The sequence below is a fragment of the Physeter macrocephalus genome, chromosome 1 (assembly GCF_002837175.3).
Source record: "Physeter macrocephalus isolate SW-GA chromosome 1, ASM283717v5, whole genome shotgun sequence".
NCBI classification, from domain to species: domain Eukaryota; kingdom Metazoa; phylum Chordata; class Mammalia; order Artiodactyla; family Physeteridae; genus Physeter; species Physeter macrocephalus.
Window position 1 is genome coordinate 65,097,065 of NC_041214.2, and position 20,052 is coordinate 65,117,116.

The 20,052-nt window shown below is 40.4% G+C and overlaps 1 protein-coding gene across 1 annotated transcript in view; it reads left to right on the plus strand.

Annotated features, from left to right (window-relative positions):
• The window catches only part of TMEM212 (transmembrane protein 212), a 45,809-nt gene that overhangs the window by 18,284 nt on the left and 7,473 nt on the right, over positions 1–20,052 (plus strand). The window contains exon 1 of the mRNA XM_007114535.2: positions 15,760–16,297. Coding sequence (XP_007114597.1) covers positions 16,139–16,297 — 159 coding nt within the window. The 5' untranslated portion in view covers positions 15,760–16,138. Of the gene's footprint in view, positions 16,298–20,052 lie in introns of the transcript that reaches the window.

Below are 20,052 nucleotides of genomic sequence, written 5' to 3' on the forward strand. Positions count from 1 at the left end.
GTGCTCTGTGTTGCTGGGGGTATGAATTGGAACCCTTTTTATGGTCTTTGTCATATATAAATATCAGAAATCTTCTAAAATTACTCTGTTGTTGTTGGACTGTAATTCTTTACCAATGACTGTGTGAACTGAGCTACATAGAACCCTAAGATTTATTAGGGTTTCATAATTTTGATGAAAAGGTTACTGAAGTGGGAATTCCAGAGGTAGTGAAGGGGAGACATAGTTAGACCTATATATATTTTTTTACTCCATGCAGGAATTAATAAGACTCTTCAGTGACCTCAGGGCAATGGACCTCTAAAGAGATGATTTCCCAATATCTGAGAAAAGGGTTTGCTTGTTATTGGGGGGCACATAAAAGAAGACAAACAGAAAAATGAGCTACACAAACAGTCAGTTTGCAAAAGAAACTTAAAGATGGCAAATAAATAAATGAAAAAGTATTTAACCTTGCTGGACGTTTTAAAATACAAAAATAAAGCACAGTAATATATCGGAGCTTGTGTGCACCTGAGGAGGAAAAACTGTATGGAACAAAACAGAGCTCTAACTCAATGCTGTCTGAGCAGATGTTGAGTTGCCAAGTGATGGGAGGGCTGAGGGCATCTGGACTCAGAGCAGTGGGGAGGTTGGCCTTCAGCGGTGGAGCCTTGGAAGGGTGGGTGAGAAGGGCTTCAGTAGATTTCTAGCTGTGTGGATGGTAGCAGCACCTCAGTTTGGTAGAGACCAGGCAGCTGCAATGGCAGAGCCTTGGGTTGACAAGTACCCAGAGGTATATAGGTGTAAGTATATAGTACAGCTATAGATAAATACACATGTATATGATGATATATGTATACATGTTGAAGGGGGTTTTTTGGAGGGCAGTTGGCAATGGTTTTACTTGGGCCTCAAATTCACTCAACACAGATAGGGCTTTGAGCTGATGAAAGCTGAGTTACCTGTTCCTCCAATATCATTTGGGCCATTGAAGAGAGTGCTGTGTCACATGTGAAAAGCCTTGGCCACAGAGGGGTATAACTTGCAAGACAATTGACTGGCCACTACTGACTGGTGGCTTCCACTGGGCATCAGTGAGAACACCTGGGCACTGACTTGGCACCCAGGTGGCTCCCTGGTGCAGATGACCGGCTGGGGCCGTGTTCTCTTGAACTCTGGCTGCTCCTGACTATGATAAGCCCAAGTCTACAGTACCTCAGTCTTCCTTGACTTCCTCTGACCTGTTTCAAGAATAATCACTCTACAAGTATGCACGCAGACATTTCTGTTTTAGAGTTAGTCTTGCAGCATTTGATCTTAAAGGTCAAAATTCTCTTACCCTTTTTTTTCCAGGTTTTGTTGTACCCATATACTCTTAAAGTGCCAGGTGACTATTATCCAGTTACTTGATCTGGGGGATGGGAGGGCACAGAGTGAATGTCAGAGGGGATTGAATAAGGTGTGTGCCTGGAGAGGAGGGAGAGAGAGGAGTGGAGACGGAAGGAGCAAGCTGAAAGGAAGTTACCAAACTGTTTACAGTGGTAGGTGGTGAAATTTCATTTGGCTTTGTTTTCTTCTTTATGCATTTATTTTAAAACCCTGTTTACAAAGAGCCTCTTATTACTTTTATAAACGAAAACGACTCATGAATATTATTTTGCTCAGATGAGGACGCTCAGATGAGCCAGCAAGGGTTTCCTAGGAATTAGTTATCATAAACAAGCCTGATGTAATATTTGGCTAGAGCTACTGGTAAATTAGGAGAATACATATACATGGTATTTCTGATTATTTTATTATGTGGGACCAAAACTGATTGAATAATCACTCCCCAAAAGTGTTTCTTTTTTTTTTTTGTGGTACGTGGGCCTCTCACTGTTGTGGCCTTTCCCGTTGCGGAGCACAGGCTCCGGACGCACAGGCCCAGCGGCCATGGCTCACGGGCCCAGCCGCTCCGCGGCATGTGGGATCTTCCCGGACCGGGGCACGAACCCGTGTCCCCTGCATCGGCAGGCGGATTCTCAACCACTGCGCCACCAGGGAAGCCCCAAAAGTGTTTCTAATAATGTGAGATTATCAGCCTGGAGCAAGGCCTTTAGCAGAATGCCACAGGATTCCAGGTAGCTTCATCTAATAAAGTAGATGGCAGTAACAAATTTGTCTTTATTAAGTTTGCAGATGGAAACTGAGGGAAAATATCAGAATCAAGATTCACACTGATTTCAGTAGAATAGGAGAGTGGGTGAACATTACCAAGAAATTAAGGAGCAATAAGTGTCCAGTTCGACAAATCAGTGCTGTATATATGGCATGGGAGATGCCTGAAGAGCTGGTACAGTAACACACCTGAGAGCTTCAGCTGACTGCAAGCTCAGTAAGACCTCAGAGTGCTGTCTGCCTGGCCCAAAGCTGCCATGCTGTTAGGCAGTGTTAATAAAAATGTCACAAGTGGAACAGGCAGACAATATTCCCTCATTCTCTAATTAGATGACAACCCTTTTTACTTGTATATTTGTGCCCTAATTGGCCCAGTTCCATTAAATGGGGGACGGTGGGGGAAGAAGAGATGTTCCTCATCCCAGAGAATTTGGGAGACATTCTTCAGTGCCAGGTGAGCAATGCTTTGACTGCTGGTGTCTTTGAAGTTCACACACTTCTTCAGACCCAATACTTAGATCAGCTAAAGACTAAATACTTTATGCAATTTCCCTAACTTGCAATTTCCTCCTCTATGAGAGTATTGGTGAAAAAATATTGCATAAGGACTTTCAAAAATCGTTAGCACTAAGCTTATTTCTGAAGTCCAGGCCACAGTTGAATTTAAGATTGATGGACAGGGACCTCCTTGGCGGTCCAATGGTTAAGACTTCACCTTCCAATGCAGGGGGTGCAGGTTCAATCCCTGGTCAGGGAGCTAAGATCCCACATGCCTAAGGGCCGAAAAACCAAAACATAAAACAGAAGCAATATTGTAACAAATTCAATAAAGAGTTTAAAAATGGTCCACATTAAAAAAAAATCTTAAAAAAAAGGATTGATGGATAGAAGAAGTTTTTCTCCTTTCATTTACTAAAACCATAAACTTAGATTTGGTCCTAGGCAGAGAAGGTGTTTTTTGCAATGACATCTCCCATAAGAGGAGCTTATTGGCTGGCTTGATTGATATCAATTGTCTGTTTGCAAATAGTCTTTAAGCTGGCATCTAGATATGCCCTGATTTAGTCATCTTGTTATGAAATTTGCAGTGTATTTAGCTATGAATAATTATAACGAAGTAGATAATAAACTTCTTACAGACAGGAAACATGTACCTTTTAGAATTTTCATTTCCAGTCCCTTTCTTTCATCCTTTTAAAATTCCTTTCTTTCTTTCTTCTTTTCCTTCTCTCCCCCTCCCTCCCTCCCTCCCCCCACTTCCTTCCTTCCTCTTCCCGCCCTCCTGCCATCCCTTTCCTCCTATCTTTCTGTAGTGTCAAACAGTGCTAAGCACCAAGCATTTGGTGACTGACAGTGATAGCCCCAATCTTTATATAACTGAGGGCCCCCAGGCCAGCCTAAACTGTTGCAAATTCAGACAAACCTAGGGAGGTTCCAGGGCCAGCTGTATGTGTATGAGGCTGTGGACTCCCCTGGGGAAGAAGACTCACAAGGAAGGAGAGTCAAGGCTAGAGGCCTGGTCCAAAGATAATGGACTAGGTCATACTGCAACTATCTGCCAAGGACATGCAGCAGCTGGGGCATCACCTCAGCTGCTGGATGAAGGCACAGGGCACAGCGCCGCCTAGAGGCATCTGGAGGAAATGAATGTAGGAGCTTCTGCTGCAAGAATAGCAGACTCCCAGAGGGAGACCGGAAACATTCTCCTGCAGAATTGGGGCAGAGTCCTACAATTCTACAGGCAGGAGTAAAGTCACAGGAAAATAGTGTTGCCCAGGGATTCAGTGTTTTGAAGTATTTTGAAAAAAATCTGAAGAGGAAACTGATGCACTTCAAAGAGCATCTTTCTTTATCATTCATTATGAGGAAGTGCTGATAAAAGGTAACTCACCTGTGCTATAGAGTGTCCTCTGTTTAAAAACACCACATTTACCACATTAGGGAGAAACTACTGATTGCTCATTCCAAAGTCACTCTGATGTGGGTATTCAAAAGGAAGGCTTTTGCTCACTAAAAGTGCACCCCCCAAAATGTTGCAGACCTCTCCTTCAAGGAAATAGAGCACAAGGTTTGTCTAACTGAAATAATTACATTTTAAAAAGCATAATTAAATCTATGTTGTAAATACTTCTTTTATTTGACGAAAGTGTACGTGCTCTTTGAAATGTCTTTCTTATAATTACTGTCTTCTCTAACCAAGAATTAACAAGAAAAAAGTAAGCAGATTGGGGAGGGGGGGAATTTTTATTTCTATTATTATTATTAAAACACATAAAATGAATTCTTCAAGTGTGTGTGAGCTTAGCTGGTATTAAGCAAACATCTCTAGATTTTAACAATGCTAGACTTTAATAAACTTTTTAGTAGCACCTTGTAATAATGCGGTCTGCCCACATTTTCTGATTTGTGAATATCACAGCTGTACGTCAGCTTACACATCCCCAGGCTGCAGCTCAGGCCAGCTGTGTCCCTACTGTGAGCATTAAAAGCCTATGCTTTATCATTGGCCTAAAAATGCATATAGTTGGATTCTGTAATGTTTTCTAGATTTTTTTTCTTTTCCCTATATCAAGAAGGAGGAAAAAATGTAAATTGCATGTGGCCTGAAATGGACCTCTTCTGAGGATCGTGACTTGCATTAACTGTGCATAGCCTTGCCTCTGGTACACAGAACGTGTGCCCATTTCAATATTTACAAAATGTATTATTAGGAAACATAGAATAATAAAACATGAAATGAGGCCAAAAGGTAGGAATTTAACATAGAATAATAAAACATGAAATGAGGCCAAAAGGTAGGAATTTAGCTTTTATTTTGCTTTAGATGGAGAGATTTTGTCTCAATCTTGGAATGAACTTGAACATTAGAGGTGGTTAAGCTAGGCTGGAAACAATTTTAAAGCAAGAACAGGACCCACGTTCACCTCTTTGGAATCATGCAGATGGAACCTGCTTGGAGGATTGAAAGGGCTGGAAGAGATTAGTAGGTGACATTAGAAGAGCTCATACAGCAGAATTTTTTTTTAAGCTTTGGTTAATTTAGCCCTAAGAAAAATGAAGGGTAAGCATTTTGTAACTTGTGTGTGTGTGTAAATGGTAAGCCTATGTTCATAGCTCTTACTGTTCTTATCCACTACACACACACCCATAGCCTTACCTATAAATGGTCCATATAGACGTGGGTCTGACTAGAGATGGCAGAAACTTCCTCGGCACCTACTGGCCTCTCGGTCCTGCCATTCACTAAACATTGATTTCCAAAATGGATTCTTTCAAACATTCTTCCCCCTCTCCCCTTTGGAGAAAATACACAATTCTCTTAACACGTAAACATCTTCTTACCCCAAGTTTACAAGAACATGGATCAGGAGTTTGACCTATCACTTTTGAAAAATTGCCCATCTTTAATATGGAGGCTGACAAAAGAAGTGCAAAAATAAAAGTGGAAACTATTTTACATTATCACTGAGGCTGTAAGGGGTGGGGAGAGGAGAACCTCTGTGAAGAGAGAATTGGGAGAAAAAGTAGAGTTTACTCTGTTTTTATTTTTATTCATTTTTTTAAAAAATTTTTTTTTGCGTTACGCGGGCCCCTCACTGTTGTGGCCTCTCCCGTTGCGGAGCACAGGCTCTGGACGCGCAGGCTCAGCGGCCGTGGCTAACGGGCCCAGCCGCTCCGCGGCATGTGGGATCTTCCCGGACCGGGGCACGAACCCGTGTCCCCTGCATCGGCAGGCGGACTCTCAACCACTGCGCCACCAGGGAAGCCCTACTCTGTTTTTAAATATCCTAAGTGAATATGGTATAAAACCCACAAAGTATAGTTTTATCCTCAAAGGATGTAAAGAAAACAGAATCCTCAGAAAAGAAGAGCTGCGTTTGTGCTAGGGAGAGAGCTAAAAAGTATATTTTGTAAGAAAGTCAAATTTCAACCAAGGGCTCAGTTTTTTCAGCCTGAAGCCCAAACTATAAAAATTAGAAGAAACCTTCTCTTTAGGACTAGATTGAAGGATTTATATTATGGATCCCAGCAGCTAGCTTTGCATGACCTGTTTCTCTCTCTTTGCTCTAAGCTCTGTAACGTGATTACGATTCTCCCACTCTGGGCTTCAGGCTGCCGCTTTCCTTTTTGATAAAAACCTAGGGCTGTTATTAGCATCGTTGCCTGATTATTGGTCTTACAAATAGTTATTGGTAAATATCAAAACTGAGAAATAACATTTAGCAACAATATACTAGACATTGTTTTGTTACATATATCCCAAAGATTTAAAGTTCAGATTAGATAAGTATAACATATGTAACTTGTAGAACTTGGAACATTTATGCTGAGGTTGATACCAAATTGACTCGAGTTGAAAGACCCAAGTAATGATGTTGAAGAGTCACACTTAACAGCTGAATTTTATACCCTTTAAAACTTACAGGTGAATTGAAAATTCGCCTTCTTCCTAAACTATAAACTTCTTGAAGCATGACCTGTCTGTCCTTGTGGTATTATCATTCAACTCTGAACAACTGAACTAATCAATGTAATGATTCATCTGTCACTAGAGGGGGTTAAAGTATTTCTGTCCTCTGTTGTCACGGAGAAAGAAATATTCTAGAAAGTTGTCCTTTCTCCCACTTAGTATGCGTGGGAGTATTAAACCTCAAATAGAACAGTGCTAAACTTTTTTTTCATATTTTGTTTTTCTATAAACAAACTTTATCTGTGGCCTTGTAGCAGATGGTCAGTTCCAGGAAACACACAGCTAACAATGTCATTCCCCTTGTATTGCACACAATATAAAAACAGAGTTTAAGTAAATATTTGAATTAGGACAATTTGAAAAGTTAGCTTTGGAATAGCCTTTCCCTGGCATGTATTGATCACTTTTTTCCAGAGTGGCTGTTTCAGTAGATTTCAGTATGCTATACCTACGTCATTTAAATGAAGCTTGTTCAACATAATATATAATATGGTAGCAGAGTATAATCTTAGAAACAGCATTTGCAGAATGGAACTCAAATTAGGAGGTTCAATTCCTGCTGCATATCAAAGAAAAGCTGATCTATAAATAGCAGTAGAGCAACACCTAGTGCTAAATGCAGATATAGCAGGAAGATCGTCGGTCACAACTGACTTATTAAATTTAAGGTTAATGTTGCAATTGGATGGCTCTTTTTCTTGGTATTTTAACCATGGAATTATTCTGTGAAATGACAGGCATGGACCAGCGGATCTCTAAGGTTCTTTTAGACTCTGTCTGTGATCCTCCAGTTGGGTTATTACCATGTACTTTTCATTCTCATTGCCCCACATTCTTCTTAGTGAACTTTTCCATTAGATAAAGGAGGCTTGCTTAAGCCTAGCTTTTATCTTTTATGTCTGTTAGCTTTCTGTGGATAGTGAGGAAGAACTAGAAGGGTTTATGTACTGGGACAATGCTATACGGAAGTTCCAAGAAATTGCCTCTCTCCTCTTTAAAAAATAAATAAATAAAAAACTAGGGCAGGATATCTGCATTGTTGAAAAAGGAAAGTGTGGGCCTTTGTATACAAACATGATACCATCATCTGCTAATGGTAGGTGATGTTTCTACTATGCTACCCAACTCCTTATGTTATAAGGATGCACTTAGTTTATTAGTTATCCTATCTCAGAAGAGATCACAATATCATCTGTATGAAAATACAATAGAAGCATAAGTTTGCATAGCCAGATTCTCCCAAGTAAAAGTTTTATATGTCTTTGTTATTTCATTTTTCTACAGATAAGGAGAAAACACTTTTTATCTATGGAAAGTGGTCAGATAAAGAAATAGATAAAGCCTTTGAATATGCAGAGATCCATAAAAACCACTAGGTTAGATAGATCGCCATGAACATGAACCAATTTAAAAGTTGGCATCATCAGTGGATTAAAAAAGTACACACAAGAGCTTTCTCTCAGAGGCGGAAGTTCTTGCTGGACTCAGGCCGTTAGTCTGTGACCTTGTGTCTTCCTCTGTTTAACACAGGGTCATGGGCAGTATGTCCTCTGCTGGTTTAGCCAGGCCAAAAGAATCCCAGGGTGGGTGACTTCAGGGTGCCTCTCCCATATACCTACATACAATGCAGAAGTGTCACAGTGCAGTCTCACAGCTGGGTGAGCTAACCCAGAAGATTTTCCTTGTGTTTCTGTGTGGGTTTTCATGGAGAGCAGGAGAGAGTTAAGGTACCAAGAAATTAAATCTTTTTAAGTGAAGGCCTCAGGAGCTAGCTTTCACAGCAAAATGGTCTGGATAAACTAGCTATTGTGATAAGCAGTGACTTCATAAATTCATTCATTCATTCATTCATCAATACTTTCTAAACATCTACTGTGGGCCAGGCATTGCTCTTGGCTCTGGGATGTAGCAGTGAACAAAACAAAGTACTGGCTTCATGGAGCTTTCATTCTAGTTGGGAAGATACATAGTAAACGAGTAAGCCAGGGAGCTAGGGAGAATAAATCAGGTAGTCATAAGTAAGCTCAGAAAAGAGATGGAGAAACAGATTGATGAGGGATGGTCTGTGTTGAGGGGCCCTTTGAGCAGAGACCTTGATGAAGTGAAGGAGTGAATCAGTTGTTTGTACCATGCTTAGCTCATGTTGCTTTCCTATATTTTAAAATATATAGAAAATTGACGCTCCTGAGATATATATATATATATTTTTTTTTTTCGGCATGCAGGCCTCTCACTGTTGTGGCGCACAGGCTCCGGGCGTGCAGGCTCAGCGGCCATGGCTCAAGGGCCCAGCCGCTCCACGGCGTGTGGGATCTTCCCGGACCGGGGCACGAACCCGTGTCCCCTGCATCGGCAGGCGGACTCTCAACCACTGCGCCACCAGGGAAGCCCAGGGGCTCCTGATATTTTAACTGTTGCTTGGAAAACAGAGTAGGGACTTTGTTTCCTGACCAATCAGAAACTAGTTGAGAGAGGCTCACCCTATCTGGTCACTCTTGGCCAGTGAATGGGGATTTGCCTTTGAGTTTTCTGCCACATCCAGATCCTCGTTAAATTCTCATCTCTTCCACCAGAAATTCCATGCCTGAGATGTTTGTTACCATTTCCCTCCCAGTTTTTCATCCCTTTTCAAGAAGCTGGGAAAGAAGAGTGATTAGGTTTTATGTTCCTTCAATCCTTGCCCTCCTTAGCCTCTGCTGTGTTTGTTGACAAGTTTTCATTATTTTATGACACAGTCACCAGAGCTGGGCTGAGATCACCAGTTTGTTACTTGGAGTCTTTTAATTATCCAGCTGGTGGATGTTGGCTCCCAGTTACTGGTTATTTGTGTGCCACGAGGGTCAAAGTGAGGCCTCCTTGGAGGAATTCTGGGGGAAATCTGTCCAGCAAGAATCCAATTAGCCAGTACACAGCATGCAGTGTTTATTACATGCCCGTTGTTTGTACCAGATAGAGGGGGATCTAGTTGGAAGTTCCCAGTCCTCAAGGAGATAACATTCTTAGTGATACAGACTTCTTAAGGACAGGCATTTTGGCCACTTAGGTACTTTTGCTTCTTTGGGATTTATTTTAAGCCATGGAATCTTAGCTATGGAAGGAGTCTTAGAAATTATCTAGTCTAACCTCCACATGTTACTGAGAAGGACACCAAGATTATGAGGTTTTGATTTACTCAAGGTCACACAGCCCTGGTCTCTGTCTACTACACCAGGCTGCTCCTCATCATATTCATTTGTTTTAGCCCACACCCCCTCAAGCAGATGTTCAGGAACATTCCATACAGCAACCATCCCAGTCCATCTCCACATCAAGGGCAAGAGCCCCAACATGAAGCACTGCAGAATGGAAAACTAGCCACAGCAATGCTCTAGATAGGAATGCTGGGATTTTTACATCAATATACAGAAATGAAACTTTGGTTTTAGTTCCCTCTTTGTTCTAATTTTTAAAAGAGAACTAGCAAGGAATCTCTTTGTTCATTTTTTTAATTTTGTTTTGGTTTTTTTGTAACTGGGAGTAGAATCAGCAGTTCTAAGAATGTCTCCTTTGTGCATATGCAGCATCATCTCCATTCCCATTATGTCCTTGGCTTGAGTACAGCCCTATATGCTTTGGTACTTCATGGTTCAATTTTCAGATGTACATATGTGCTTTAAAAGATGTAGTACCCCTGTATACTGATCTACTAGAGAAAAACAAAAATTACAAACGTCAGAGTCAAGTATTCCTAAGTTCCAAACCAGGATTTGACACTAATTAGCTGGGTCACTTTTGTTGTTTAACACCCAAGAACCTCAGTTTTGCCATCTGTAAAATGGGAATAATGAAGACACCCATAGAGAGCTTTAGTGAACGCATCCTCTCTGTTCCTCCCTCCCTTTTGCCTTTCACATGGGTATAATTGGATCAAAAAGTGTGTTTCGTTTCTCACTGAACAATTTGGTCCTTTCCTCTTTCAAAAATGCCAAGAGAAGGATCTAAATGAATATACATTTTCCATTTAAGAGGACTTAAAAGTTTGTCCCTAAAATCAACTTGAAAAACAAGCATAATCTGAGAACACTTCCGGATTCTTAGAGCAGCTTCTTTCTCCTTCTGCTTTTTTTGCCCTTTCCTTCTATTTATTTCCCTTTTGTCCTCCCTACAAACAACTTTTGTAAAATGTACACGGACGGCCCATGGCTCCCATCACTCCTCTGTCCCGGAGTCAACTCTGTCCAGACCCAGGCTTTGGATCTGAGAGTGACGCAAGAAGCTGGTTTTGGCCTCGGGAATGTTTTCCTCTGTGTTCTGACTTCTCTCTTGTTGTCCTTCTCTCCTCTCCGTCTTTTCCCCACCTCTCTTCCCCAGACACCCCCACTGTTTTCTCTCTTCCTGTTTTCTTAGTTTCTTCCCCTCTCCTTGGTGGCCAAAGCACCAATCAATCACTGCCACTGTCACAATCGATTCTATCTGTGGCTCCTCTATCTCCATGATAAAACAAGATAGGAGCGGCCTTTCTAAAAGACAGACATCTCCACAGTAGCCTGTGGGAGGCTGCCTGGCTCGTCAAGTCTGCCAATAAGACCACTTCCTTCCAGCTGCAGTGCTTGGGAGAGCCAACCGACAGCAAGCTGCACAAGTTTGCCGGTGACACACTTGAGTTGTTTTTCTTTGCGAAAACAGAAGAAAATTCTGATAAATTCCAGATGATTTCCAAACACATCTGAGGGTCAGATATACAAAAAGCCCAGATAAAATCTGAATTAGGTAAGTACACGTTGAGGCACAAATCTCTATTTAGGTCCAAACATCTTGCAGATTGAAAGCCTTTAAATTTGACAATTCCCAGTTAGGGATGATAAAAATTGAACTTTGCTCTCCTTAAACCCCAAGCCATTATGAGAAGGGAGGGTTCACTCAAAGTTGAAGCCGAACAGCTAGTAAAAAGCAGAGGGAAGTGTGCATTATGAATGAGCATTGGAAATGTTTTTAATCCAGTTAAGAACCTGGAATATTTGGAAAGACAAAAAAGTATATGAAAGATACCCATTAGTGTGTCTGCATGAGTGCTGTCTTCACGGTATAATCAAACACATCTGTCCATCATTCCTATGCTAGGAAGACAGGTTCATCTTGGTGTTAAAGGGGCATTCCTTACACTGTGATCTACATTCGTCAACATTCTCAAGGATTATTGAGCAGCATGGCAGGATGTCTGAGTAAAAGTTAGGCCTTTCATTTTTTGCACATTACTAAATCCATAGATCTTTTTTTTTTTCCCTTTTGTTCTCCCACCTTTTAATTTGAAATTTTCGAACCTACAGAAAGGCTGGAAGAAAGCATAAAGAACACTAATGTACCTAGTCACCAATTAGACATTCTCTTATGTAACTGTAATGCCATTCATACTCTCAAGACACTTAACATTGATGCACTAGTGTTATCTAATAGAAACTCCAGGTTTCTATTTCCCCAATTGTCCCAGTAACCTTTTTATTACCTTTCATGACATGGACAATTTTGAAGAGTCCAGGCTAGTGCTTTGTAAAATGTCCCAGTAATCTGAGTTTGACTGTATCTTTGTGATTAGATTCAAGCTATACATTTTTACCAAAAGTGCTACACAGGTAATGGTATCATATCAGGAGGCAATGCATCATATCAGGAGGCAGTGAGGTCAGTTTGCCCTGTTGTTGGTGATTTAAAGTTTGATCACTTGGTTAAGATGGTGACTTAACCTTTATCCTGGTTAAGATATTTTCCATTGTAAAGGTATCCATTGTGCTTGAATCAGTTGCTGCACTGAGGTTAGCAGGGTATTTTTTTCTAATTTTCTAATTTTTTTTAAAGTAGAAAATTAAAAAAAAAAATTTTTTTAATTTTTAAAAATTTTCTAATTTTTTCATTCCTTTTTGTGTATATCAGATGAAATCCTCAGTACGGAACCCAGGTCTTTTTTTTTTAATTGAAATATAGTTGATTTACAATGTTGTGTTAATTTCTGCTGTACAGCAAAGTGATTCAGATAGATAGATAGATAGATAGATAGATAGATATGTAGATAGATAGATATTCTTTTCTATTATGGTTTATCACAGGATTTTGAATATAGTTCCCTGTGCTATATAGTAGGACCTTGTTGTTTATCCATCCTATATATAATAGTTTGCATCTGCTAATCCCAAACTCCCAATCCATCCCTCCCCCACCTCCTCTCCCCCTTGGCAACCACAAGTCTGTTCTCTATGTCTGTGTGTCTGATATCATATCCGAGTCTTGGCTATTGTAAATAGTGCTGCTGTGAACATAGGGGTGCATGTATCTTTTCAAATTATAGTTTTGCCTGGGTATATGCCCAGGAATGGAATTGCTGGATCATATGGCAACTCTATTTTTAGTTTTTTGAGGAACCTCCACGCTGTTTTCCAAAGTGGCTGCACCAGTTTACATTCCCACCAACAGTGTAAGAGGCTGGAACCCAGGTCTCTCTGATGCCAAAGCCCATGCTCTTTCTGCTAGAGGAGCTACCTCTCTAATGTGTAAACAAATGAAGGTAGTCACCTGAAGCTCCTGGGGAAATAAAGCATTTTCTTTCCATCTCTTGTTTAGAGCTCCATTTTCTTTTATCGTGGCAAAATGCAACCCCTTCTGTGGCTTTGAAACTTACTTTAAAAAAACCCTAAGACTTGAGCATACACAGAGCTGTTATTTCTAGGGCTTACATGTGAAGTAGTGTATCTAGAGAGGTGGCGAATGTCCAAATCAGCTTCTCCCTCTCAGCATCACTGACATTATCCCACCTATCTGGGGGTCCAGGTTACATTGCCTTTTCTTTCTTTTTTTGCAGCGGGGGGGTGGATGAGTGTTGGAATCAAAATGTCAGTTTGTTTGGGACTTTTTTTTTCCAGTGGCAAAGCTGGATTGAAGAGTTTGGTAGAACTTCTACCCTTCTTCCCTGTGCCAAGATGGTGAGGGGGAAGGAAGGATCTGCAAAGCAGCCTGCAAAGACCTTGACAAACACCACCTCCACCAGGGATTACAGACCGGCCTTCCAGTAAATTAGTGCCAAATGGGAGGGAGGGGCCCTGAAGGGGCAGGGACCCTGTGAGCCTCCCTGGCTGCCAGACACTGGGAACAGGAGACGTGGCCGAGCTGAGAGGAAGCCCGGGCCAGGAGCAGAATTACATTTTCTCTTCTTTGCCGGTAGCTGCCCTTCCTCAAAGTCTTCTTGCGTTAATGAAATCAGTGTGGAAAGGTTTCCTACAGCAGGGAAAACACAGAGAAATCCCTAGTTCTCCCTCTGTCCCTTCTTTTGTTATAATAAGTGGCGATGACTTTCCTAATCACTAATAAATTCAGGTTTACAGGTCACAGTGACAGAGTCAGGGTTAGTGTTACAGTGTTACAAACACCGAAAAAGCCCCCCCCCGCAGATTAAAACAAAACATATTCCCTTTGTTTGACATCTTTGTACTGTTTAACATGAGTATTTCAACAGTCTTTATTTTCCAAACATGCAAACTGGAGAGAGTGATCTGACCCACAGTATATTGACATACCATGTAGCTATAACCTTGAGATAAAAAGTAAAGGAAAAAGTCAAAACAGCTCAAACCAAATACTAACACAAACACGTCTTTCTTTAGTCCAGAAGGCTTGCCTCTGTAACAAGGGAACACACTGACATTAGTACACACTGACCGTGGTGCCCACACACAGATCCAGATGGCTAACCCATGGGGCCCCAAATGCGAAGCTGGGAAGTTGAATGTATTCGTTAATTAATTTGACAAGTGTGTCCTAAGTATCTACTTTGGGCGAGACATGTTTCTAGGTGTTGGAGATGTCATACATCTAGGGGATTTATAAGACGTACAAGCCCTCTGCTCTTGTGGAACTTACCTAGTGGCACTGGGGGAAAAAAAATATCAGAGACTACACTCCCACAATGTTAAGAGGAGATGGGCAATAACAACTATAGCAGAAAGCCTGAGCTGGTTTCCTGAATTCTGTATATCCAGGAGTGCAACTTCTTCAAAATCTGGGTCACACTGTGGAAAGGTGATTAAAGACAGTAAGACAGAAAATGGCAGAGAGTCAGAGAGAAGCTTCACTCCTCACTGTACATGGGAGGGTCCTTTGGAAGCTTTTACCAGACTGATCAGGAAAAGTCAAACCTAACGTCTATAAGATGACAGATGAGAGAAACAGTGAAGACTGTGCCTTTGTCCCATACTGAAAGAACTCCAAAGATGCAATGTCCCAACGAAATAACAGGTAGCTTCCCAAGCATCTTTGCTATTCAGAGCCCAGCGCTAAGGATTTTACATGTATTGGCTCATTTAATGCTAACAATCACCACCTGATGACATAAACACTAACTTTATTCCCATTTCCCATACGAAGAAACAGCCCTAGAAAAGCTAAGCAACTTGCCTTTGCCCAAGGACACATACCTGGTAGAGAGTGGAACCAGAACAGGATCCTAGCTGTGTCTGACTCCAAAATCCATGTTCTAAACCACTACCTTTCCATCCATAAAATTATTTTTCTTAATTTTATTTAAGGGGAAAAAAGGTATTAATATTGCATAGAAATTTAATCAGATCGCTTCAGAAAGTTGTCTGTGTTTTCCAGATGTTATCTTGGAAGGACAGTCAAACATGTCCTCTGAGTCAAAAGCAAATACACACCACTTTCTCAAATGCATGAGAAACTAAGAGATGAACTTTTGCGATTGCTTCAATGTACATGAGCCCACCGTCTAAATTTTGAATTACGATTCGAGAATGGAGATCAGTATTTTAGTCAACTAATGAATTATTCCTCAAAGTTTATTTTACAACTGCATACATTTCCATCTTTGCCCTTTACTCGATAATTGAATTAATAATAAATTAACTGAGCTGAAGCTGGTTTAGTGAAAACAATGCAGAAGTCCATAATGAAGCTTGTGCCTATTTGGGGATAAATCTGTATCAGAAATTTAAAAATAATTGTAGTAGAATTGAACTTTGAAGCGGGGGAGAGGTCTTGTTTTTGCTTTAAATCATTGAAATTAAATGTAATGAAAAGTGATCAGAGTGCTTATTTTTACTTTGTTTTGTGGGAAATTGTGCTGGGAATGTAGGTCTATTGTGCACAAAGGATGTTGGCTTTATGCTGGAACCACCAGGCAGGTTGAGTTGAGAAACAATTAGCTCAGTCAGCAAGCCTTTGAATCTGATTAAGCCAGGAAGTGGTCACTCCCCAAGACAGAGTAGAATGAAGGGAATGAAGGCGGTAGCCCAACACAAGGAATGATTTCTCTCTCTGAGAAAAACTAGTATTAGAATTTATTGTGTCAAATTTATGTCAAGGATTATATCACTACATTTTATTATTATTTCACTGAAAACAAATATAATCTTGTTTCCAAGTAGATCAACAGTCCACATGTGTCATGGCTACTGTCTCTAAGAAACTTCTGTTTATTGAGGCTTGACAAACTCTCATGTTTTGGTAACAAAACATCTTTGAGACCTAGGACCCAAGTCACAGAGGAAAATGCAAGGCTTATACAAGACTGCTGGCCAGATTCTCATTACTCTGGGGGCTCTCAGTGTATTCTCTGGAGTTATTGCTTTCTTCCCAGTCTTTTCCTACAAGCTTTGGTTCACAGGATGGAGTGTCTGGATTGCTTGTCCCATCTGGAATGGAGCTTTGGTAAGAAAATATTTTTATTACATATGTTGAGAGAATAAAGGAAAGAGGGAGGGAAGGAGGGACCAGAATAACATGTCCCTTTAAAGTTTTCCAACAATATGAAGACATCAAAATTCTACAGAAAATCAGATTTTACCTTAGAACATTGATTTCTATTAGTTATCTTTTAAATATAAGGTTTTCTTAATATCATTTCATCATATCTACAACATATCAGGTATACTATAGTGAAAATGCTGTTCAAGAAATTCTTCAAAAATTATTTTATTTTAATCTTCTTTACCTGGACATGCTGAGAAATCAGAATCTATCTTTTGAAATTTGAATGTAGAAAAAAATATGAACCATGAAAAATAATTTTTAAATGAAGAACGAAGTAAAATAATTTTCAGACTAATGCTTTTATTAGAAACACCGAGGTGTGTTTACGTGACCGAAATGTTTACAAGCCCCAAATCTTAGTTCTCCCATCTTTTTCTTTGACCACAACTGCTTAAACTGAAAATAATTGAAGAAGTTAAGTGATGGGCTTTACTAATTTCACATGTTGCCAAATTTGCATGTGTCAAATACACGGGGGTACTAAGTAACTGCTCAATGTCTGCCCGTTGAATGGTCACCACAGGTGAATGATGAAACTGGTACCTCGGCTCCCTGGGTCAAAGAAACCAACACATGTAGTCTTGGGAGTAGGTGGCTGCCATGGAGGCATGATCGAAGAGGGGTTACAAAGGCCCAAACATCCAACAAATCCTTCTCTCGTGGTTTCCTGGGATGCCTGACATTCACTATTGGAGACTGGACAATTTGATTTTGAAGCTTTTTGATCGTATGGAGTTTTCTCTTAAAATGTAGCCACTCTCAGGAGGGGCAATATTTTACGTTTTTAAAAAAATCAAACTTAACAGAGATATCATCTAAAAGCAAGACCCTAGGAAATATAATTTTAATTTACTTAATAAATAAATATGTATTGGTAGCCTACTACATGCTTGAGTTACAATGGAGAATAAAACAAGATCTCGATATTAAAGGAATTTGGTTTAGTGGGGTTTAATGATGGTGTGCAGATGGAGGAAAGCGGAATGGAGGGAGCATGGAACTGAACATCGAAACGATTTGATGGTATTTTTCTTTTTTTTAGTTATGTATTCTTTTACACCACCACCCAAGTCTTGAACTTTTCCTCTTTCCCCCAACAACTACCCCAAACCGCACATTCAAGGAAAAGTTTATTAAACGTCTACTAGAATGCAGTGATGGCATTTATATAAATGACTACCAAACTTTTTTGTTAGTGACCCAGAGTAAGAAAAATATTTTACATCAGGACCTGGAATGTACATAAATACATCTATATATTTCTCTCAAGGTAAAAAGAGAGATACTGAAATATACATATAACTAGATTTATATAACATATGTTTCACAAAACAATACTTAACCTTCTATGTGAAGTGAATTCTGATATTTTCTATTCTAGTTAACTTTGTACAAATTCTGACTTTACAACTGGCCCAAAATTTAACAAAACCATGGTTATAGCTCAATCCTGTGTCCCTTTCTTATAATTCTTTGCCTATCCCTGCAGGGTCTATCGTAATATAGTCAACAGATATTGGTGATTTGATTAGGTTCACAGATTACTGAATATATGCTTATTCTACACCAAACATCTGTTTGACCAAGCAGACCCAGAGAAATGACATGACAAATCTCTAGCACATAGCTAATTGGTGGCTTTTTGATTTTTTGAGAGAGACAGCATGGGGAAGTAGAGTCAGAGAGTTAGGATTTGGAGAGGTGGGCCTCTGTTCAAATCCTGACTTTAACATTCTTGGTATGTAGTCAAGAACAGGGCCCTCGTTCAACCAGTTCCTCATTGCCTTTACCTGTAGAATGGGGAATTTCACAGGTAAAGAGAGCCCATGTGAAACTGTCTAACCATAAGAGGCTCAAAGAGAACGAACACAATTTGCTCAGAGACTGCATAATAAAGAGCTTTGCCAATTTTAAAGCCCTACACAAATGCTAGTTAATACGATGCCTTTCATTTATGCCCTACTCTCTGTCCAAACCCTTTGTTCCTAATCCCTTGCCACCTGCCTCACTCTCCCATTCTGTTCCCTGACGACCTGCTGAGTTCCCTATCATGTTACATCCTGACCTCATCTCCAACCACTCTTCCCTTAGCTCTTTTCTTTCCCATCACACTGGCTCCTTGTTTTCAAACATGGCAAGGTGTGTTTCTGTCTCAGGGCCTTTGCACTGCCAGTTCTCTGCCTGAAGTCTTTTCTCACATACAGCTTGTTCTCTAACTTTCTTCAATTCTTGGATCAAATGTCACTTTCTCACTGATGCCTTCCCTCATTACCCTATTCAAAATTGCAGACCTCCCCCGCAAATGGCATTCTCAATCTCTCATCCCCTACTCTACTTTTCCCCCCATAACACCATCTAATATACAACATAATTGACTGACTTATTGTCTGTTTGTTTGTCCTTTCCCCCCAAATGTAGATTGTACAAAGGCAGGATTTTTTTTTTCTATTTTGTTCATCACTTGAAAGGGAGTAAGTGATGTGCTAGGTATTCGTGCTAAATACTGCTTGATACATATTGTCGAATGAGTGGTGAATGCCATGCTCTCCATTCTGACAGTACAGAATTCCTTATACAGTTGAGCTCTGATTAGGTGGCAAAGAATAAAGGTCAAGCTGGTATTTACACTAAAGCAGGAAAAAATCCTCACCAGAAGGAAAGCAATAAGAATGCTCACTCTTTCAATAATGTCTAAATTTGGAACAACATGATTTTTTTCCTCGTGAGTTTGGTAGTGAACCACAGCTCTGTCTGATCAGGGTCAACTTCAAAGGTCTCTGACTTATCCCACAACCTTCCCTGCCAATCACTTTTCAACTTGCCTGCAAAGTGTATCTTCCTCTGGTAGAAAGATAATATGTACATTTCAAACATATTTCCTTTTGAAAATGACTCCATATCTCTTTTGAGATTGGAAGAGATAGATTTTAGAAGTGACCCATACTTTGTGTTTGTTCGGTGCCTTTCTTTCAAAGCTTTTTCTAAATTCTTCACAAATTTTCCTCCTCAGACTCTCCTAGCTCAATTCTGACAGCCACATGATAAGCTGTTTTCCTAGGATTTCTGAACCAGGTTATTGAAAGTCATCAGCTGCTAGAAAGTATGTAGCAAGGAGATCATTGAGCCTTAAGGACTGAACTCTACTTTAATCCTGGAGAACCTGGCCTGTAGATGAAGCTCTGATGAACAGACTGAAGTGCACTGAGTTTAAAAACAGGACCTAAAGTCTGTAGGGTCCAGGGACTTGGCCAATGGTGAGCAGCAGTGCTGCACCCAGATCCCTGCTTGGAGACAGGAGCTTCGGAGAAAGGTAGGGCTGGACTCATCCACGCAAGCTCCAGTTTCCTCGTTCATTAGAGAAGGGACTTGATTGCACCAATGCTCAAGTCTCTTATAGCATCAAGAGTCCTGTGATTTCCAATAAGCTGATGGTCCATTTTCCACTTAGATATCCTAAGCTTCTTGAAGCTTAACTGGTCCAAAAATGTAATCATCTTACCACCAAAAGCAATTATGCCTTCTCCTGACTTCCCAGTCTTTGAACCCAATTTCAAACCCCAGAGTAATTTTTTTTTTTTTTTTTTTTTTTGTGGTACGCAGGGCTCTCACTGTTGTGGCCTCTCCCGTTGCGGAGCACAGGCTCCGGATGCCCA